The sequence below is a fragment of the Plecotus auritus genome, assembly GCF_963455305.1.
Source record: "Plecotus auritus genome assembly, chromosome: 12".
Lineage (NCBI taxonomy): Eukaryota > Metazoa > Chordata > Mammalia > Chiroptera > Vespertilionidae > Plecotus > Plecotus auritus.
Genome location: NC_137778.1, coordinates 34,056,451 through 34,079,884, shown reverse-complemented (window position 1 = coordinate 34,079,884; position 23,434 = coordinate 34,056,451). Strand labels below are relative to the sequence as shown.

At 47.0% G+C, this 23,434-nt stretch overlaps 2 protein-coding genes across 2 annotated transcripts; both read left to right on the top strand.

Annotated features, from left to right (window-relative positions):
- Positions 1-233: 233 nt before the first annotated feature.
- Positions 234-2,522, top strand: LOC308237300 (disintegrin and metalloproteinase domain-containing protein 30-like; the record flags this gene model as incomplete). Its single annotated transcript, XM_080647866.1, has 1 exon — positions 234-2,522. One exon carries the CDS (start codon positions 234-236, stop codon positions 2,520-2,522), a length of 2,289 nt encoding a protein of 762 aa, XP_080503992.1.
- A 7,713-nt stretch (positions 2,523-10,235) lies between these two features.
- Positions 10,236-12,554, top strand: LOC308237299 (disintegrin and metalloproteinase domain-containing protein 30-like; the record flags this gene model as incomplete). Its single annotated transcript, XM_080647865.1, has 1 exon — positions 10,236-12,554. One exon carries the CDS (start codon positions 10,236-10,238, stop codon positions 12,552-12,554), a length of 2,319 nt encoding a protein of 772 aa, XP_080503991.1.
- Positions 12,555-23,434: the final 10,880 nt, after the last annotated feature.

Sequence of the window (23,434 nt, the reverse complement as noted above, 5' to 3'; positions counted from 1 at the left end):
AGTTCCTCTTTCTCTTTGATGCTCGCGCACCTTTGTCGCCTTTCTTCCCCGCGCGCCCAACGGCACCGCCCAGAAAACCAACTGGATGCCTTGGACAGGACCTGCGCCCTGACCCATCCTACACCTAGGCTGGCGCTCCAGCAGCCCCTGCTCACGGAGCCCCCGCGCGTTGCGCGCCTCTAGCGGCGGTGCCGCGAAGTGCAGGGGCGGACTCACTGGGGGACAGCTGTGCCATGAGGTCAGTGAGGACCTTAGTCTCCCAAGGCCATTTGCTCCCAGGGCTGGTCCTGGCGTTGCTCCTGGTTGACTCCCTCGGCGAGGACTTCAGCTTTCACCCGGAGTGGGGGTTTGACTCCTATGAAATCACCATCCCCAGAAAGCTGAGCTTCCGGGGAGGGGAGCAGGGCGTGACCAAACGCATGTCCTACCTCCTGCAGGTACAAGGCCAGAAGCATGTCCTCCACCTGTGGCCCAAGAGGTTTCTGTTGCCCCGGCACCTGCAGGTTTTCTCCTACACGGAACAGGGGGAACTCGTGGAGGATCACCCTTACATTCCCAGGGACTGCAGCTATGTGGGCGTGGTGGAAGGAGCTGAGGATTCAGAAGCTACTCTCAGTACATGCGCGGGGGGGCTCCGAGGCATATTGAAAATTGATGCCAAATATTACCAAATCGAGCCCCTCAGGGCCTCTTCCAGTTTTGAACATGCCCTATATCTCCTGAAGAACGAGGGGGAATTTCAGGATCAGATCTGGGACTTCACTGGTGATGAAACAGAAGAACAGATGGCCCAGCCTGACATCATGCCTCGGCGTAGTGACTTTGCTGACAGCGTTAAACACCAAAGGTACTTGGAGTTGGCCATGGTCTTTGATCACGAGAGATATTTGTATTTGAATTCCAATCTTAGTCAAGTAATAGATGATGCCATTGTTATGTCTGGGGTGATAGATACTTACTATCAAGAGCTCAGTCTGAGAATACATCTAAAAGGTATTGAAGTATGGACAACTAGAAGCAAAGTAAGACTTTCATATGATAAAATAGCTTCAGCTTTAACCCAGTTTATAGCATACAGAAAACATGCCCTAAATGCTTTGATCCCAGCAGATTGGGTACATACATACGTTCAAGGAAACTTATCCGATCTCAATTCATTGCACTGGGGGAAAGTGTGTGGTAAGGGACATGTCGGATCTGGGAGTGTTATTATAGATAGGAATATCCTTTTACCTGCCACGTGGACTGCTCATGAAATAGGCCACAGTGTGGGAATGGAGCATGATACGCAGTACTGCCAATGTAGGGGGAAGCATAGCTGCATCATGGGCAGTGGACGCTCTGGGTTTAGTAATTGTAGCTTCAACGATTATATAAACTACGTACGTCAAAGTGCTACCTGTCTGACTGATATCCCAGGACTAGGGTATGTGGTTAAGAAATGCGGAAACAAAATTGTGGAAGACGACGAGGAATGTGACTGTGGTTCCAAAGAGGACTGTGAGAAAGAGCATTGTTGCAAACCAGATTGTAAATTCAAACGGGGTGCCAAGTGTAGCACCGGACTTTGCTGCCATGAATGTCACTTTCGTCCATCTGGGTTTGTGTGTCGGGAGGAAGAAAACGAATGTGACCTTGCAGAGTACTGCAATGGGACCTCGAGTTCCTGCCCAGATGACACGTATAAGCACGATGGCACCCCGTGCAAGTATGACGCCCGTTGTTTCAGGAAGGGGTGCTGGTCCACATACATGCAGTGCCAGCGCATTTTTGGATCTGATGCCAGGGAGGCTCCTAATCAGTGCTATGAAGCAGTGAATTTAATAGGGGATCAGTATGGGAACTGTGGTGTTATTTCAGTTGGTAATTATAAACAGTGTACCAAGCAGAATTCATTATGTGGCAGGGTGCAGTGTATAAACGTCCCAACCCTCCCTGACATGCCAGATCACACGAGTGTCGTTTCTACTCATCTGCAGAATGAAAATCTGTTGTGCTGGGGCCTAGGCTACCATCTGGCCCTGGTATCCATGGGGATTCCTGACTTGGGTGTCATCCATGACGGCACCTCCTGTGGCAAGGACCGGATATGCTGGAACAGGACGTGTGTGGAGACTTCCACCCTGAAGATGAAGTGTGTGCCTGAGAATTGCAATTACAGAGGCTTCTGCAACAATAACAGAAACTGCCACTGCCTGAAAGGCTGGGCGCCTCCGTTCTGTGAGGAGCAAGGGTACGGAGGGAGCGTTGACAGCGGGCCGCCGCCAAGGTTGGAGGAGGACGTGCCCGCCTCCTTTCAGATCGTGTACCTTTTGATGCTACGCATTATTTTGTTCTCCATCTCCGTGGCTTTTGTGCTTTTCAGGGCATCGATTGGAGAGTTATTAAACCTCAAACAAAAAACACCACCACCGACTAACACAGATATAAATAATCCAAACCAAAACAAAGAAACTCAAATAACAAACAACCAAAGTAATGAGGAAATCCACAGTCACCCGGTAACACAGAGTCACATATGAAAGAAGCTTATTGTTTATCCAAAGGCTCCCTACTCTTCCTCCAATTCTTTTTTACTTACTTTTCCTTCTAGTTTTGTTCAGCAAATAAATGATATTCTTGTTTGGGAGACAAACCAGTGCACATTGCTTTCCTGGTGTTCGCGAGCCCGAGTTTGTGAGCGAGGGTGGCATGTCCTGAGAGGAATGCCCTGCTGGCTTTTCTGAGCTACAGCTCTGGGTGGTGTGAGTCTCATACAGTTACAGTGCTCGTCAGAGCAGAGTCCTGCCTCTCAGAATCCCAGCAAACAGACGGATCCTTGGCCTTTGCCTCTGCCTCCCTCGGTGTGAGCAGTGAGGATGCCTGTGCCTGAGTCCCATGCTGAACCACCGATGGTGACCTCCACAGTTTACAAATGGGAAGCGATGCTCTACCAGGAGTGCCCCTCAGATAAGCTTATCGCCCTGGATAGTCCCTGTCTGGGCCACTCAGCTCTACAGATGTGTGGTCTCTGACTCAAATATCCGGGTGACCTCAGTGGAGGTAAGGACACTAATCTACCACACCTCTGGCTTTGCACCTCCGTCTATAATTGATGACACACCCTGGCGCGGTCCAGAAAGCAAGAGTCTAACAACATTCTATGCTTTGGGATTCTGCTCACAGGGACACATCTTGTGTGCGTGTGTGCTGAGGGACACCTGGCTCTAGGTTCGCCACATCCCTAAGTGGAGGAGAGGAGTGTGAGGAACCCCTTTCACCCTCATGTCTGGCTGCAGAAATTCTCTCCCCTTTGTCTGGTGCTCTGTGGGGCAGAGAGGAGGACTGGGTGCCCTTGGGAGGAGTCAGTGTCCATCCGTTCTCCCCAGGGAGGGTCTCATCCTTCCCAGACCTTGTCAAAACAAAGGTCATAACAAGAAACAAAGAAGGTCCCTACATAATATAAAGGGATCCAACAAGAGGATATAACCCTTATAAACATATATGCATCTAATATAGGAGCACCTAAATATGTATTTAAAGACCTCTTGGAGAGCTTTAAGGGTGAGATCAACAACAATAGAGTCAAAGTAGGGGACTTTAACACCCCACTGTCATCAATGGATAGATCTTTCAGACAAAAAAAAAAATCCACAAGGAAACAGAGACCTTATATGACACACTAGGTCTGATGGACTGAATTGATATTTACAGAATATTTCATCCCAAAGCAGCAGAATATACATGCTTCTCAAGTGCACATGGAACAGTATCAAAGACAGAGCACATGTTAAGACACAAGACAGGTCTCTACAATTTCAAGAAGATTGAAATCATATCAAACACCTTCTCAGATGACAATGGCATAAAACTGGAAACCAACCACCATAAAACAACTCAAAAACATGCAGACACCTGGAGGCCAAATAACAAGTTACTAAACAATGCATGAGTTACCAATGAGATGAAGGAAGAAATAAAAAATTACCTGGAAATGAACACACAACAACACAAAAATCTATGGGACACAGCAAAAGTAGTCCTAAGAGGAAAGCTCACAGCATTACCAGCCTTCCTCAAGAAGCAAGAAAAATCTCAAGTAAGCAATCTAACCTTATACCTAAAGGAAGTAGAGCAAGAACAATCGGAAAATCCCAGAGTAAGTGGAAGAAAGGAAATAATGAAGATCAGGGCAGAAATAAATGACATAGAGACAAAAAAAAATACTGACTTGAAAAGTTAAACAAGGTTGATGAACCTTTAACCAGACTCATCAAGAAATAAAGAGAGAGGACCCTGGTAAATAAAATCAGAAATGAAATATCCAAAATACATAAGTACTCATACAACTCAACAAAAGGAAGACAAACAATCCAATTAAAAAATGGGCAGAAGACCTGAATAGATATTTCTCCAAAGAGGACAAACAGATGGCCAAGAGACATATGGAAAAAAATGCTCAAAGTCACCAATCATCAGAGAAATGCAGATTAAAACAACAATGAGCTATCACCTCACACCTGTCAGAATGGCTATCATCAAAAAATCAAGTGCTGCCCTAACCGGTTTAGCTCAGTGGATAGAGTGTCGGCCTGCGGACTCAAGGGTCCCAGGTTCGATTCCAGTCAAGGGCATGTACCTTGGTTGCGGGCACATCCCCAGTGGGAGGTGTGCAGGAGGCAGCTGGTCGATGTTTCTCTCTCATCGATGTTTCTAACTCTCTATCCTTCTCCCTTCCTCTCTGTAAAAAAAACCAATAAAATATATTAAAAAAAAAAAAATCAAGTGCTGGCAAGGATGTGAAAAAAGGGAATACTAGTTCACTGCTGGTAGGAATGCATATTGGTGCAGCCACTACAAAAAACAGTATGGAATTTCCTAAAATAATTAAAAATGGTACTTCCATTTGATGCAATGATCACTTCTGGGAATATATCCCAAAAACCCAAAACACCAATCAGAAAAAATATATGCTCACAGTAGTCCAAGTGCCCATCAGTAGATGAATGGATAAAAAAGCTGTGGGACATATACACATGGAATAATACTATGCAGCTGTAAAAAAAATAAATAAATAAATAAATAGAGGGTTCTCTTACCCTTTGGGACAGCATGGATGGACCTGGAAAATATTATACTAAGTGAAATAAGCCAATATGAGAAAGACAAATATCACATGAATTCTCTTATTAGTGGAATCTAATGATCAAAATTAATTGACCAACAAAATAAGACTTGAAGCAGGGAGGCATGGAACAGACTGACATACCTTGATGTGGGGTTGAAGGAACAACAAGAGATAAAACAAAGAACTTATATACTTACTAGAGGCCCTGTGCACGACATTCCTGCATGGGAGGAATGGCCCAGTGGCACTCCCCTGGTGGTCAGTGCGTGCCATAGCGACCAGTTGTCCCACCATTTGGTAGATTTGCATATTAGGGTTTTATTATATAGGATATGTATAGCCCATGGACACAGGAAATAGGGTAGTGAAATATTATGAACAACTACACTGAGTGGCCATATTACTATGATCTCTGAACGCGTAATAATCTGGCCACTCAGTGTGTGTGTGTGTGTGTGTGTGTGTGTGTGTGTGTGTGTGTATTAGAGGCCCGGTGCATGAATTTGTGCATGGGTGGGGTCCTGCCAGCCTGGCCAAGGGGAGGGAACATGAGCAGTTGGCCAGCTGTCTGCTGGTCGAACTCCTAGTTGAGGGGACAATTTGCATATTAGCCTTTTATTATATAGGATATACACTGAGTGCCCAGATTATTATGTGTTCAGAGATCATAATAATCTGGCCACTCAGTGTATATGCCAACAAATGGGACAACCTGGGCAAAATGGACAAATTTCTAGAAACATATGATCTTCCAAAACTCAATCAGAAAGAATCAGAAAACCTGAATATAGACCAATAACAACTAATGAAGTTGAAGCAGTAATGCAAAGAACTCCCAGTGAGTTTTGCCAAACATTCAAAGAAGAATTAACACCTATCCTCCTCAATCTATTCCAATCGAGTCAGAGTTGAATACAGGACATGGTGAAGAAATGAGAGAAAGAGGAATTGAAGGTAAGCTAATCTCATTTCTACTCTTCCAGGGACCTATACGTGGGTCACCATGAACACAGTGTGGATCAGGTGGACCCATCTGGAGTTAAATGACCTTCCTTCCTGGTGCTTCCCTGGCTCACAAAGATGCTAGAGAAACTAATTAACTACACTGAGCTTTCATATGTAAGCAGTGGTTGGTACACTGATTGGACCAATCTGAGAAGCACACGAACATAGCTAAATCTGCACATTTTTTTCTTTTTTTCCCTTTTTAAAATTTAAATTTATGGAAGTAACATCAGTTAATAACATTATATAAGTTTCACATGTGTAACTTTATGCCATTGTGTGCTCACCACTGAAAGTCTAGTTCCCTTCTGTCATCATATATTTGAACCCCTTTATCCTCTTCATGCTCCCTCCTTTCTTATATATAAAATTAAACTAAAGTAAACCTCCAGATCACTTCTTTCTGGTGAAAACCAGTCATCCACGAAGTGAATTAGTATCAGAGACTCTAAGCCACTCTGAAGATCGCCTGGAATAGTCTGACTTCTGAGATGTGCTTTGTTCAGACTGAAATGCTGCCCCAGAAAGCACCCAGGATGCTGAGCAGGAAAAGGCAAACAAATGAAGGACACTGTTCACAATTTGAACATCATTAACACTTAGAGTGTGGACTCAGGAAGGAGACACGACTTGGGGTGGTGAACACACAACACAGCACACAGCTGATATAGTATAGCATTGTGCACCTGAAACCTATATAAATGTATTAACCAATGTCACTCCAAGAAATGCAATAAAAAAAAAACCACTAAAAAATGAAAAGAATGTGGTTTCGGGAGATGGCCTCAATGTGGTTTCAATGTGGCTTCCATGTCTGGAGATTCTTAGGAAAAATGTGGATGGTTTGGGATGCTTTGCAGGCTGCCCAACTCTGAAACAGGAATATGGAGGAAATTTGTCTTGGAAATGACTTGATTTCCCATTTGCCTCTAAATACACTCTTCATGTTTTCACCTGTTGTAAGTATGGCAATGGCAATCAAGTTGTGTTACACCCATGTTACCATGACTTGGACCATCCCAGCAGCACACTGGGATATGAACCCGACACTCTGGACTCTACACCCTGCATCAACCATACTGGTCCTTCTGTGAGGGATGAGGCCATATTGCCTCTCCCTCTGCCCACAAAGGAGGCTAGGGTTCCATATTCCTTGAATACAAGAGGATACCTTTAAGAGATGTGTCCAGCCCTTGGCTAACAACCCTTCTTTTACCGCCCCTCCCCCACCCCCCTTTGACCAAGAAGGTCCCAGAAAGCCAGGAGGTCTGGTATGATTCTTCCCCCAAGACCATGTTTTAGGTGAGCAGGAAGAGACAATGCCCAAGCTGGGCCAGTGAACTTTCTCATTGGAATGCAGGAGTATGACAGTGTGAGCTACGGTCTGCAAATGGCCCTGCTTCCTGCTAATCTCTGCAAAGCCTATTGTTCCAAACTCGCCTGAAATCCATGAGATGCTTTTTTGTGCTTTCACTAAATTCTTTCTGCTGTTTTACTGCTGGTTGCTCACCTGTTACCAATTCTTTAAGCTAGTCAGATTAGATTCTGTGACTCAAACCAAAAATAACTTACTTAGAACAGCGTCCCATCGTAAGAGCACAGGCAAAAGAAGCAATCCCAGGTAGCGCACCCACTTTCAGTGCCCAGTGAGCGAGACACCACATGATCACCAGCAAGTTGTAAAGTTTCCCTCTGTCTACACATCATCCAGACCCCAGCTGCCACCTAGGACCGCATTCTGAATGGGTCCTGGATTCTTACTCTAGAACTCCAGAGTCTGAGTCTATTCATAACGACTATTTGAATGGATCCTTTCCCCCAGGGCCCTACAGGCCGGGCCTTTCTCCGCCCATTACAAGATGCCTTCATGTTGCCTGGGTGTCTCTGCTTTCAAAGCTCCTGACGCCACAGGAACAAGGCTGGCAGCTTTCTGAGAGATTCTGGGCCTTCCCTCTCTCTGCTGCCTGCACACCCCTCACAGCTACTTCCTGCCTTTCTCAGTGACAGCTCCTCGAACCTTGCCTTCGCTGTCCCCCCAGGGCACACACCTGATACATCCTGCCAGTGATAACCATCACAGAGAAAACAGAGTGCTGGGACCCCACCTCACCCCAGGTTTCCAGGGTTTCCAGTGGGCTTGTGACCATGGGACCCACAGCGCGGCCTAGAACAGCCCCGCCATCCTACAGGCACCATCCAGTCGCTTGGAAATCTCCCTCTCAAATTTCTTTTCCTACTGCAATGTCTCATGTGTGGGGACCAGCCCGGAAGCAAATTGCTTTTGGAGGGTTTCACAAAGATCCATTCAGCCCTGCTGGGGAGTTATCTAAACGTGGGGAGGGGGAGGCATTTTCCACTGTGAGGCAGGGGATGTTTTTCATATGCTGAGAACTCAAAAAGGACTTTGTTTTCAAACTTGGCATGTGCAGGGTCCTGGAGAAGCCCAGGGCCCTTGACAAGTTTGAAGGAATGCGTTTGGAAAGAACAAAGTAAAATGAGGGCAGCTCACCACCTCCCCCACCTTTGCCCTCACCTAGGTAGGCCATTGTCCTTAAAGGGAGAGGGAGTTCTCAATAAATCAGTGCGCTGTACTGGCAGGTCCCCTTATGACGAAGCCACCCGCTAGTTAATCTTCCACTGGAACGTTTTCCTTTGATCTGAGACACAGTGCTTCTCTGTCCATTAACCACAGTTGTGACCACAATGATTCCTCCAATAAGTAAAACAGAATCCAGCGAAACCTGTGAAATGCTGCTGCCCGAGCAAGTAATTCCACACCCTCCCCCTCCCCCTCCACACACACTCTAGACTAGAAAGCACAAACTTGCAAAGATGACTGCATCCTCTATGAGCAGAGACATTTTTGCAGAGGGCAGGGGACTAGGCGGTGACAGTGACAGTTAGATCACACAGGGGAGTCCTCTGGGACATGTGGGTCACTGTGGAGAAGGGGGAGAGGTTACCTCCAAGACCCTGGTCACACTCGCGTGCCCACAGAGACTGGGCCATCCACCTCACAGCCTTCTGGTACCTGGCATCTCTCCTCAGCAGTTCCCAGCCGCTCCCACCTGGCCACAGGACACATCACTTGTCTGCATGGTTACAAGAGTTTCCTAACCAGTCTTCCCGACTCAGGCCTGGTCCTTTCTCCCTTTCCCTGCATGCAGCCAGAATGAATTCCCTAGGAACAAACCAGGAATGTTCTTCTAGTGACAGAATCCCTCTACACACTTACGACCTTGGGATTTATCCTTCCCATAGACAAGTCCCCCATTGTCTGAGCAGGGTCTTCTACAGACCTTTGGGGTCTCCTTTCTCACCCCTCACTTTCACTCAGACATAAACAATTACCTGCCTCTCCCTGAAAGTTCGGGGTTTGGCTCTTTCGCGCCTACTTTTGTCTTCCGAGATTCTCCCACCAGTGCCAAACACACCAACAAATCACACTGACCCCCGGGACCCCCAGGACACGCAAGAGGAAGAACCAGCGGGCAGTGTGAGGCCTTCTGGAAAACGGACTGTTGCCTGAAGCCAGGGGCCGCCCAGGGGTGGGGTGGGGTGGGGGTGGGGTGGGGGTGGGGTGGGGTGTAGCTTCTACACTGACATTCTCAGGCTCTGCTGCTGCTCCTGCAGGCTCCCGGCTCCTGCCCACTGTCTCAACCGAGTCCAGCGGAAAACTGGGAACAATGTGGCGGCGGTGTGAGCAGAGAGGCCTATAAACAGCCGATCCCAGCCGGTGGAGAACATCAGGGGTGTCCCAGGGCCTGTAGAAACAGACTAAATGGCACAGGAGACAGTCACCTTAACAGGTTCTCCTTTCTTCCCACCAGTTCTCTAGTCCTGCTCCTTTGCCAAGCTGCCCTCTGACTTTCAGCGTCCCTCGGGCCAATAGTTCCTCTTTCTCTTTGATGCTCGCGCACCTTTGTCGCCTTTCTTCCCCGCGCGCCCAACGGCACCGCCCAGAAAACCAACTGGATGCCTTGGACAGGACCTGCGCCCTGACCCATCCTACACCTAGGCTGGCGCTCCAGCAGCCCCTGCTCACGGAGCCCCCGCGCTTTGCGCGCCTCTAGCGGCGGTGCCGCGAAGTGCAGGGGCGGACTCTCTGGGGGACAGCTGTGCCATGAGGTCAGTGAGGACCTTAGTCTCCCAAGGCCATTTGCTGCCAGGGCTGGTCCTGGCGTTGCTCCTGGTTGACTCCCTCGGCGAGGACTTCAGTTTTCACCCGGAGTGGGGGTTTGACTCCTATGAAATCACCATCCCCAGAAAGCTGAGCTTCCGGGGAGGGGAGCAGGGCGTGACCAAACGCATGTCCTACCTCCTGCAGGTACAAGGCCAGAAGCATGTCCTCCACCTGTGGCCCAAGAGGTTTCTGTTGCCCCGGCACCTGCAGGTTTTCTCCTACACGGAACAGGGGGAACTCGTGCAGGATCACCCTTACATTCCCAGGGACTGCAGCTATGTGGGCGTGGTGGAAGGAGCTGAGGATTCAGAAGCTACTCTCAGTACATGCGCGGGGGGGCTCCGAGGCATATTGAAAATTGATGCCAAATATTACCAAATCGAGCCCCTCAGGGCCTCTTCCAGTTTTGAACATGCCCTATATCTCCTGAAGAGCAAGAGGGAATTTCAGGATCGGATCTGTGGCTTCACCGGTGATGAAACAGAAGATCAGATAGCCCAGCCTGACATCATGGCTCGGTATAGTGACTTTATTATACCCTCGATGCACCAAAAATATTACGAATTAGCCATGGTCTTTGATCATGAGAGATTTATGTTTTCAAATTCCAATCTTACTGATATCACAAATGATGCCATTCTTCTGACTTCGATTATGGACACTTACTTTCAGGAACTCCATACGAGAATACAGCTGCGTGCACTTGAAGTATGGTCCGATAAAGACAGAGTAAATATTAATTTTCCAACATTACAGCAAGCTTTAGGCCAATTTTTGATATACCAAAGAAATATACTAAGTTATCAGTTTAAAGTAGATTGGTCACAACTATACATTAAAAGACATTATATTGATGCTCTTGCATGGTCCTGGGGGATAGTGTGCACTGAGAGGTATGCAGGATCTGTATGTGTTTTTCCAGACACAGGCATCCTTGGACCTGCCACTTGGAGCGCTCATAATCTGGGCCATAGTTTGGGAATGAGCCATGATGGACCATCCTGCAGGTGTAAGGGTCGGCGGAGTTGCCTCATGGGCACCGGCCGGGCTGGGTTTAGTAATTGTAGCATTATTCAATTTTTTAACCACGTACATAAAGGGGCAAACTGTCTGAATAATATCCCAGGAGAAGATTTTGTGGTTAAGAGATGTGGAAACAAAATTGTGGAAGACCAGGAGGAATGTGACTGTGGCTCCTTAGAGGACTGTGAAGACGATCTTTGCTGTCAACCAGGCTGCAGATTCAGACCTGGTGCCAATTGTAGCATTGGACTTTGCTGCCACAAATGTCACTTTCGTCCCTCTGGGTATATGTGTCGGAAGGAGGAAAGCGAATGTGACCTTGCAGAGTACTGCGATGGGACCTCCGGTTTCTGCCCAAATGACACGTATAAGCAGGATGGCACCCCGTGCAAGTACAGCGCCCGTTGTTTTCAGAAGGGGTGTCATTCTGCGTACATGCAGTGCCAGCGCATTTTTGGATCTGATGCCAGGGAGGCTCCTAATCAGTGCTTTGAAGCAGTGAATTTAATAGGGGATCAGTATGGGAACTGTGGTATCATTGGAGCTGGCAACTATAAAAAGTGTACCAAGAGGAACGCGGTATGTGGCAGGGTGCAGTGTATCAACGTTGAAACCCTCCCCGACATGCCAGATCACACGAGTATCGTGTCTACTCACCTGCATGATGAAGACCTGATGTGCTGGGGCCTCGGCTACCGTCTGTCCTTGATCCCCATGGGGATCCCTGACCTGGGTGTGGTCTATGATGGCACCTCCTGTGGCAAGGACCGGATATGTGTGAACACCACTTGTTTTAACGTTTCAATCCTGCACTTTGACTGTGTGCCAGAGAAGTGCAACCACAGAGGCTTCTGCAACAATAACAAAAACTGCCACTGCATGTACGGCTGGGCGCCGCCGCTCTGTGAGGAGCAAGGGTACGGGGGCAGCATTGACAGCGGGCCGCCGGGGGAGATGCAGGAGGAGGTGCCCGCCTCGGTTCAGATCGTGTCCCTTATGTTATCTCGCATTGTTTTATTAGTCATCTCCGTGATTATCGTGTTTTTCAGGCGACTCATAGGAAGCTATTTAAATCCCGAAGAGACGAAACCCAAAGAAAAAGAAGAGCCCCCCAAAGAAGTAAAACCCAAAGTCAAAAAAGAGCCGCCAGCTGACACTAAAGTGACAAAATCTCCATCAAAAAAATTGAAAAAACACAAGAAAAAGGGATCCAAGAAGCCCTCAGCCACTCACTGACACAGGGTCATATCTTGAACAAGTTTATCATTTATCCAAACGGCTCTTCATTCTTCTCCGAACTCTTTTTTACTTCATTTTCCTTCATGGTTGATCAGCAAAATAAATGATATTCTTGTTTGGGAGACAAACCAGTGCACGTTGCTTTCCTGGTGTTCGCGTGCCCGAGTTTGTGAGCGAGGGTGGCATGTCCTGAGAGGAATGCCCTGCTGGCTTTTCTGAGCTACAGCTCTGGGTGGTGTGAGTCTCATACAGTTACAGTGCTCGTCAGAGCCAAGTCCTGCCTCCCAGAATCCCAGCAAACAGACGGATCCTTGGCCTTTGCCTCTGCCTCCCTCGGTGTGAGCAGTGAGGATGCCTGTGCCAGAGTCCCATACTGAACCACCGATGGTGACCTCCACAGTTTACAAGGCCTGCTCTACCAGGAGTGCCCCTCAGATAAGCTTATCGCCCTGGATAGTCCCTGTCTGGGCCACTCAGCTCTACAGATGTGTGGTCTCTGACTCAGGTTTGGGTGACCTCAGTGGGTTAGGATACTAATCTCTTGCTTTGTATCTCAGTCCATAAATGACGACACCCCCTGGCAGTATTCAGAGGACAAGGATCTAACAATAGCCTGTGCTTTGAGATTCTGCTCACAGAGACTCCTGGCTCTAGGTTTGCCGCACCCGTAAGTGGAGCAGAGGAGAGTGAGGAACCCCTTCCACACCCCAGGACGCCCCTGTCTGCCTCCAAAAATTCTTTCCCCTTTTTCTGGTACTTTGGGGGGAGGGGAGGAGGGCTGAGTAGGCCTTTGGAGGAGTCAGTGTCCACCTCTCCTGCCCAGGAAGGGTCTCATCCTTCGAAGACCTTGTCAGCCCAGGGGTTTTCAGTCGTGTCCCAGGCTGAGGCTCCCTGCTGTTCTCTCACCGGGCCCCAGGGCACCTCCTTCCCACGCACCACAAGCCCACTGTCCACCACCCCAGCATCCTCTCGTCCTAGCTACATCATTCTTCTCATTACAGAAGAGGCTGAGTATGCTTCATAAGAGTGGTCCCCGTGGACTGTTTGGGGGCTGCTTTTACTCGGAGAACATCAAGATAATCCATGTTTTGTGGTTGTCAAGCTTGGTCATCACGAGAAAAGGTTCTGAAAGAAAACAAGGACATTGATTTACAGCCCCAATGCTGACAATGATGGCTGCGGTGGATTGAGAGTTCCCTGCGTGCCAGGCAATGTCTCACGTGTATTACTGTCATGCTCCTGACGATAACTCTGTGAGGAGGTGTTGTTTTCCTGTTTTCTGAAAGAGAAATTGAGGCACAACAAGGTTAAATCACCTGTTCACAATTACGTAACTAATAAGTAATGACATTGTTCAAGGAAACATTATATAGATATTAGGAAAGAGAATTTAGAGAGAGGATGAAAAGTTTTAATTGTGATAAAATGTATATAATATCTACCATCTTACCCCTTTTTCTACTGTATTCAGAAATAATTGACAAATGTAATTGAAGAGATATAAAGTGTACCATGTGGTGGTTTGATATACATATACATTGTGGAATGACTACCAAGATCAAAATAATGAACAGATCTGTCACCTCACATAGTTAATTGGGGGGGAGGCACTGATGAGGATGCTTAATGAGAACTCGAAGCAAATTTCAGGTAAATTGTTAACGACAAGTATCATCGCCATGCTGTACATTAGAGTCTCAGAACTATATTACTGAGGTGATAGTTTGTACCCTTTGACCTCCATCTACCCATTTTCCCCTTCCCTCCCAGCCTCTGGCAACCACCATTCTATTTTCTGTTTCTATGAAATTGATGCTTTTTTTTTTTTTACATTCTACATATAAGTAATACCACATAGAATCTGTAAATCTCTTTCTGGCTTCTTTCAGTTAGCATAATGCCCTCCAGGTTCTTCTACGTTGTTGCAAATGGCAGGGTTTCCTTTTTACAGCTGAATCATATTCCAGGCCAGGCTGGGGGAGGGAAGCCTGCGATGATCTGGGAAGAAGCAGATATCTATGCAGAAGGAGAGTCAGGATCATAGGTGGTCTCAGAAGCACTGCATGGAAGATGCCGTGGTCAACAGGGGAAATACTGAGCAGAGTTGAAGAAACACTGAATTTATTTATTTTTTATATTGTCATTGAATTCAGAGAGGGAGAGAGAGAAGCATCAATGATGAGAGAGAATCATTGATCAGCTGCCTCCTCCATGCCCCACAATGGGGATCAAGCCGGCAACCTGAGCATGTGCCCTTGACCTGGGAATCGAACCCAGGACCCTTCAGTCCGCAGGCCAACTACTGAGCCACACCAGTTAGGGCAGGAAACACTGAATTTAGCCAAAGGAAGGTCGGAGTCACTTGAGTAAGGAGTGAACTTGAGGAACGGCTGAGGAGCAATGCCAGCCACCAGAAGGTTGAGATATGAATGGGCCATTAGGAAGGGAGGTCACAGGTCTAGACCAGATCTTCACGAAATTGAATGTGAAGCGAGAGAAGAGGTGGGGAAGTCTCTGAAGGTGCAATGTGGTAGAAGGTGGGGTTGGGCGATGGAAGGGTCCTGACCGTCGCATGGGCTGCTGGGAAAGCCTCAGCAGGCTGCCTGGCTCCGCCTCCCCGAGAGGATGGAGGTCTCTGGGCACTGGGAGCAGCCCAGGAGGAGGCAGGTGCACAGAGATGAACTCGGTTGGGAGTGTAATGAGGAGACAATAAGGGAAAGTCAGTCCGAAGGCCGTTTTCTCTGAGAAGTCAGCTGCTGAGCTGAGGAATCAGTGGGAGGATATGAAGAAGAGGCGAACTCAGGGGAGGGCAAACGAGGGGGAAATTCAAGGAACACCAAGTGTGCTGAGCTGCACTTCCGGTTGGAGCGGCCAAGGCCCAGCCATGCTTTGTTCCAGCAACACGCTTCTTTGTCCTTTCAAGTAGCCCACTTGAAGTTGAGCTTGCTGGGGTATAGTTCTCCTTCATCAAAAGCAAACTTTAACTCTAAGGATCTCCAATGGACTGCGAGCGCAAAAGCCAGGCCTACCCCTGCTTCAGTCCCATTCTCTCCCTTGTAAGATGAGGGAGAGGTTCCAATCACCTCTAAATTCTCCTCTGTCTTTGACATCCTGTAAATTCTGGTTCCTTTTCAACTACTTTGTTTTTGGAAGCAGGTACCCTAAAGGAGCTGACTGAACGCCTCCTGTCTCCTGGGTCCAGGCATTCCTGGGGCTCTTTCAGATAAGAGGTTCTCGGGTCGCTGTATTCACAGCACTGAGCCAACTCCGGGGCCATCTGGGCCGTGGCTGAATGTTTGCCCGTCTGATGTGGACATAAAGGGAGGAGACAGCTACAAAGCTTGGGTGTTATAAACTGTGTCATCTTTAAAGGAAACGCATGCAAGACTTTGCAATAAAACCATAAGATTTACTCATTTTAAGGCTGAACCCCGTGAAGGATGCCCATAAAATTCTTATCTAAAGAGTATTCAGGAAATTGTTGAACAAAGACATCGTCATTCGAAGAGATATAAAGAGGCTCTCTCAGCTAAGCATATGGACTATATTAAAGAGGAAAGTAAACAACAAAAGAACCCAACTCTGCTCTGGGAAAACAACTGATGGCTCCTTAAAAATAATAATAATAATAACTCTTGTATTTGACTCTACTCTTTGACCACAGGCTCAGATTTGATGCCCCCTGATCTCAGAAGCATTGCACGGAAGATGTCGTGGTCAATACCTGCATTGCTCTCTTTTAAATCGTATCAACACCTGGGTTTCTAGAAACGATAGATTTTTTTAGACCATCCTTATCTTCAAGGGTTACCAAGAAGAAACAAAAAATACATTTCCCTGCCCCAAAAGCACAGGTGTAATGAATGAATCACCAGGAGACACTTCGCTGCCAGTGACCCCAGAGCCTCCTCTGCCCTGATCATTTGAGTACCCTGTGTGGTCTGACAGGAACTCACAATTAGCCTACTTTCTAAAGCCCAGGTGATGGTGGTGGTGGGGTGTCCCTGGAGGCCATAGTCTTGGTCCTGAAGTCATCAGCCATGTCTCCGGTTAGACAAATGCAAACATGTAGATGGAAAACCCCTTTGGAAGTAGCAAACGCCTTCTCCCCTCTCATACAGAGTGGAGGGAATGCAAAACGGTTTAACCAATTTGGGTAAAAGTCTGGCAGATTCTTGAAATTAAACAAATACCTATTCACCGATTCTATTACTCAGTAACCCCTAGGTCTTCACCCAAGAGAAATTAAAACATGGCCACAAAATGACTTATACGAGAATGTTCATAACAGCTTTATTATTATGGCAAAAACTGGGACCATCCAGGTATCTGTCAATAGAATGGATCAACTGTGATGTATTCAGTCTATGGAAAGCGCAAAGAGAACAATGAAAAAGAAACAAAGTCGTACACAAGAGAGTAGGAACTCTTTAATTCCAGTGATGGGGTCCTGGGGTTGAAAATTAATCTCCAATGGAAAAAGTCAGAGCAGCACTTGCCCATGGCGGGGAGGAACTGATTGGGAACGGGCATGAGGAACTTTCTAGGGGGATGGAGAGGTTCCATCTCTTCCCAGGGGTTTGGTTTGCATGTTAGTATGCACTTGTCAACACTCTGCAGAGGTATGCTAGACGTGTGTGCATTGTGTTGTATGTAAATTTTACCTCAAAATTAAAAAAAAAACTGCAAGTACATTTTTAATTTAGTAAATGATACGTATGATGAAGTATTTAGAGGAAAGTGTACTGATGTCTCCGATCTACTTTGAAATGCACTTAAGCCCTCCCAGTCAGGGCACAGGCTCAATCCACATGTGGGTCGTGCAGGAGGCAGCTGATCAATGATTCTTTCTCATCATTGATGTTTATATCTTTCCCTTCCTCTCTGAAATCAATTTTTTTAAAAGAATGTATTTTTTAAAAAAACCATAACATGGGTTGGTAGGTGATTGGGAGTTAGTTAATGTATCAACATATAATATAGCAAGAACAGTAAAATTCTCATGATGGACTCTAAGTGATGGGTGTACAGGTGAAAGTTTGCCACCTTGCCGGAACCAGTTTGGCTCAGTGGATAGAGCGTCAGCCTGCGGACTGAAAGGTCCCAGGTTCGATTCCGGTCAAGGGCACGTACCTTGGTTGCGGGCACATCCCCAGTAGGAGGTGTGCAGGAGGCAGCTGATGGATGTTTCTTTCTCATCGATGTTTCTAACTCTCTATCCCTCTCCCTTCCTCTCTGTAAAATATCAATAAAATATTAAAAAAATAAAAATTAAATAAAAAATTTAAAAATTAAAAAAAAAAAAGTATGCCACCTCAGTAAAGCCTTTCTACTTTGTTTCGTGTTTGAAGATGCGTGTGATAATGCAGTACTTCAAGTCTTTGGAGATCCTACAGGAGGGAAACTGCCTTCTCCGTCATGTCAGCCACACTGAGATTGGCCACGTTCATTAGAACTCCACTTCCCCCCACCCCAGAATATATTGTAAAAGTGTCCATTTTTTAAAAAAAATCTGATATGTATTAAGTTCTTACTATGTACCAAGCATAATGCAAAACTCTTTGCACTCATGACCTCATTTAATATTCAAAACTTTCCTCTGGTACAGTGGTCGGCAAACCGCGGCTCACGAGCCACATGCGGCTCTTTGGCCCCTTGAGTGTGGCTCTTCCACAAAATACCACAGCCTGGGCGAGTCTATTTTGAAGAAGTGGCGTTAGAAGAAGTTTCAGTTGAAAAAATTTGGCTCTCCAAAGAAATTTCAATCGTTGTACTGTTGCTATTTGGCTCTGTTGACTCATGAGTTTGCCGACCACTGCTCTGGTAGATGTACAATTCATATCTGATTTTATGAGTAAGAAAATAGAGTATTTGGGGGCTCAGTATCTACTGCAAGCCCCCCAGCTAGTAAGTGGCAGAGCCTGGTGAGAACCCAACGACGACGCTCGCCTGCCTCCCTCCAAATGCGTTCTTTGAGTTAGAAATGCCTCAGAAACGATCCGCTCCGCTGCCGTTGTTGTAGGGACAGTAACGAGGCCCGGAAAGGAAGAGTGATTCTCCCACAGGTGAATTCTCTCCTCGTTGAGGCCCGGGCCGTTTTCTCTGGGGAGTTGTTGATCCCCTGCTCTGTGATCAGCGACAGCACCGGCATCGAATGTCTTACGTTTCGAATGAACAGGAAAGTGGTGAAAGACTGGCCACACCAAGTGACACCAGGATGTGGAGCCCTTGGAAGGCTCATCATTGCTGCTGGGACTGTGACATGGTCCAAATGCGCTGGAAAACTGTTTGCCACTTTCAAACCAACTCAGGTATCCACGCATCCCACGACCCAGCCAGCCCACTCCTCGTCATGGAATGAGAACCATGTCCACCGGAGACTAAGAATGGCCATTGCAGCTTTAGTCAGAAGCTGGAAATAGCCACCCTGTCCACCCACCAAGAATGAGTAACCACATAACAATCTGTGCTACCACATTCACGCAGCCAAATGCTACTCAGCATGAGCAAAGCGTAAACTATTAATACAGGCAACATGTGGAAGCGTGACAAAAACCTTATGTCAAGTGAAAAAAAGACAGACAGAGTACATACTATATTATTTCATTCATGAAAAGTTTTTTTTAAAAGGCAAAATGAATCTATGGTGTTCAAAGTCAGAATAGGTATTGCCTTGGTGGGGGATTGACTGCGAAGGGGCAGGAGAAAAATTTCTGGGGGGATGGGAATGTTCTATATCTTGATCTTGGTTTTTGTTACACAGGTGTATGGATTCGTCAAAATCCTTCAAGCTTAATATTTAAGGTGTGTGCATTTTATGCAATGTAAATTATACCTAATAAAGTAATATCATTAAAAAATCCTTCTAAAATGCAAAGCAAGACAAATTAAACAAGGAATTTGGCAACAAGGGGAGCTACATTTCACCTAGTAATTTTGAAGATGTGATATGGTAAGCCCCCTTCCCCTCACCCCACATGAGAAACAAGTGGATAATAGTACCGTGGAAATAAAATAAAGCGACTTAAAGAGTGAGGGAAGGAGGCAGGCAGGGTGGGAGGGGGCTAGTCAGGAACAGACTTTTCACTTGACCTCTCTGTGGCATAACTTCCATGGCCACCTCTTGAGCGAATCAGCTGATGCTTTTGAGCTGCTAGAGCTCTCCCACATTAGATAACAGAGAGTCCAGGAGAGGTGGAGGAGGGAAGATGGAGGAGAGGAGGCGGGGGAGGGGAGGAGAACAAGGGAGCTTGCTCTCTGCCACCTGTCCCTGCATCAGGGCTGAGTGAGCAGGCATAGACTACAGCTCTCCCCGCTGTAAAAGTTAATGAACATCCTCAGTGACTCATTTCCTCTCTGCTGATAGGATTGGTTCCGGTATCGAAGGATGTTACAGGGCTTGCTTGCAGAAGTGCTCCTGATCAATATCGTGGTCAAATACAAAAGGATGAAGTCCAAGACTGTAAAAATGTGCACCGCAGAGGGGTGGCGGGGGGGAATTCTTCCATGGTATTTGTTTAAACGAGTGGTTCACGCTGTTTTCTTAGGGTTTAGATTAGAAGCTTCTAAAAGCTCAAGGCTCACCATTTCCATATGCAGCCCCTTTAGACCTTGCCCAGGCCCCTCTGCCAGGCTTCATTCCCCACGTTCCCCCAAAGCACTTTCCTCTCACCTTTTCCACACTGTCCGTTCCATTAGGTGGTACACGCCCCAGGCCCCTGCCTGGCTCAGGCGCTTTTTTCATGCCAATCTAATGTTAAAAAAAATAATTGAGCCTTTGCAAACCTTCCCACAGGCACCGTCAGGAAAGTAGGAACTGCTCATGAGTTAACATGAGGACTAAGTGACTCGCTGCCACACCGACGCGGGAGACCATTCGTCCTTGACCTCAAACGAGGAAGCAGGGAGAAGCTCCAGGACTTGGCTCACATGGAGTTCCCTGGTCATCTGAAGAGGAAGGCGAAGGGACAGTCACTCAAGCTCCCTCCCTCTCTATCTCCCACCCAGTTTTCAGTAAGCCTCTTCCCTTTTGAATCTGTGTGGATTGCTCTCGTCATTTCTTTTTTTTTATTATTTTAGAGAGAGAGGGAGAGAGAAACATCAATGATGAGAGAGAATCATGGATCGGCTGCCTCCCGCACGCCCCACATTGGGGATGGAGCCCACAACCCGGGCATGTGCCCTGACCGGGAATCAAACCGTGACCTCCTGGTTCACAGGTCAATGCTCAACCACCGAGCCACGTCAGCCGGGCTGCTTTCTTGATTTCTACCCTGAGAGGGGGCAAGAATCCCTCCATGGTGCAAAGCGGAAGGTTTTTAAAGAAAACTGGACAGGACAAGAAAGTTATTAGCAAAAGGGAAGAAAGGATTGTTCCAGGTAAGGTCGCCTGTCTTGGGAGGAAGGGAAGGGCAGAGGTCTTATAGGCACAGGACCTAGTCACTGATCAGGACATCCAGCTTCAATCTCCACTCGGAGAGGAGCAGGTGCTGCAGCTGAGTCTTGCTTTGCTGTCCTGGTCCAAGTAGCCCCACCTGGGTCCTTGGCGCGCTCTCTCTCTCTCTCTCTCTCTCTCTTAGAGCTCACTGAATGTTTGTGGAACCATATCAAGGGCTCATATTTGAATTTCCATCAGAAAATTCACTCTGTTGTCCGCCTTTTGAACCGCCCTCCTCTTCCCAGACAGGTATCGCCGCCTGTGGAGACGCATCAGTGTAAGTGTTTGCACTTCAGGAGTCTTTCCAAGGAGCCGAGTAGCATCACCACGTGGAGGAAGGCAAGATGCTTCACCTGGGCGTAGAGCATGATTCTGCCAAGGGAGGAAATAAACCACTTCTCTCTCCCAAAGGTAACTGTCTTCTCAATAATAACAATACGCCCGGTTGGCGTGGCTCAGTGATTGAGCGTCGACCTATGAACCAGGACCTCACGGTTCGATTCCCGGTTAGGGCACATGCCTGGGTTGCAGGCTCAATCCCCAGTAGGGGCGTGCAGGAGGCAGCCGATCAATGATATTCTCTCATCACCATGCGTCCATCTCTCTCTCCCTCTCCCTTCCTCCCACTGAAATCAATAAAGCCATATATATTTTTTAAAGATTATGTTCTCTTTTGAGAGTAGTTAGCTTATTTCAAAGATGTGTTAAACTAGATGCACACCACAGAAATAATAAATGCCTATAAGAAAATACTATGAACAAACTCGAATCAGTAATCAAAAAACTCCCAACAAACATCCCTCTCCCCCCAAAAAGAGATAATTTAAGGTTTTCTGAGTTCCGTTTTTATTTCCCTGATGCAGTGCCATTCCAATTCCTGTTGTTTTTTAGGTCATTGTTGCTGGTTTGTGGTTTTAGGATTCTCTTTTTCTAAATCTCATGCATGGTGTGTCTACATGTACAAGACATTTTAATAATTCTACTCAGTAGTCAGTGGGCCTTTTCAGTTCAGATGTCTTGCATCCCAAACTTTTATGTGGGTTCCATCAAAGCCCACCTCTGTCGCCACCTAGTGGGGAGGCAGGGAAAGAACTCTTAAAGTCTTAGCATCTACCTCTGTCTAATCTCTTTCCTTTCTCATCTCAAGACTTAATATCCTTATCTAGTGGCATGGAGATAGCAGAGCGAGGGGGAGGAAAGGGGAAGATTTACCTAAACACATGTTTTGTCAAAGCTTCCCTCTCCTACACCTGGCCCGGTGCTTTGAACCGAAAAGCCTTGGAGTTCATATCGCTGTTCTCTACTGTGCCATGAAGCAATGGCAATGCCCCTTCAGCTGCCCAGAGGGGAAGGGGCTTGTGTTTAACAGGAAGTGTGAAAACTATAACCCATCCCGTAATATCAACCACACACAGTTAGTTAGGAAACTGAGCCTTCAAAGAGGACGGGGAACAGGCCCAGTGGTACACGGTGTGTGGGCGACAGAATGAGGACCTGAACCAGGACCCCTGGGGAGCAGCCCTGGTGACATTTCTCCAGAGCGTCGTCAGAATGGCAGAGGGGCGGGGCTGGCGCTTCAGAGAGAAAGCCTGCACGTCCTCCTCGAGCTCACCACGCGGGGACATATCCGATGGCAAATCCTCTCTGTGAGGGTACAAACATCACGAGTCCCCAGAGCGGCAGTGGGGCATCTTTACAGAAAAGAAGGGGAAATACAGCAAAGGGGTGAAAAGAGAGACCGAAGAAAAGGTAAGCAGGTGGAGAGGAAGGTGGGCTGTAACTGATGACAGGATTTTGCCAGTTGAGATAACGTGGGCTGTAAAGACAGATTCTGTGTGCAAACAGGGAGAGGTTTCCCTTCTGCTTGCTGAAAACACAGCGTACAGCCATCCCTCAGACCGGGCCTCTGGCTGCAGATAAGACTTTTATGGGTGGATTATTATTTGTAAACAATGTTATTGCTCTATGATTAAAACAATGGTCATATAATTCCCGAGGGAAGAAGATATAAGAGCAGCAGAAACTGCCGGGGGTCTCTCAGAAGGCTGAAGAAGGCGGGTCCTCAGAGCCTTGAATGCCAACCAGGTAACCCTCCTGCTCTCTGCCAGCTGTTCCCTGGGCAGAAACGATAAGTTACAGCTCTAATGGTGTTGGGCACGCTTCTTGCTGTGTTGTTTGATATATGAATGACTTATTTTCTTCCTTCCCCCATTATGAAGAGCGTTGGCTTTGGTCTCAAATAGTGCAGGGTTAAATCATGGCTCTGCAATCTAGCAGCTAAGGAACTTTAAGAAAGTTAATCTTTTCTTTTTTTTTTTTTTTATCTTCACCCAAGGATATATTTATTGATTTTTTAGAAGGAGGGGGAGAAAAGAGAGAAACATTGATCAGTTGCCTCCCACACCTGGACCAACCAGGAATGGAACCCACAACCTAGGTA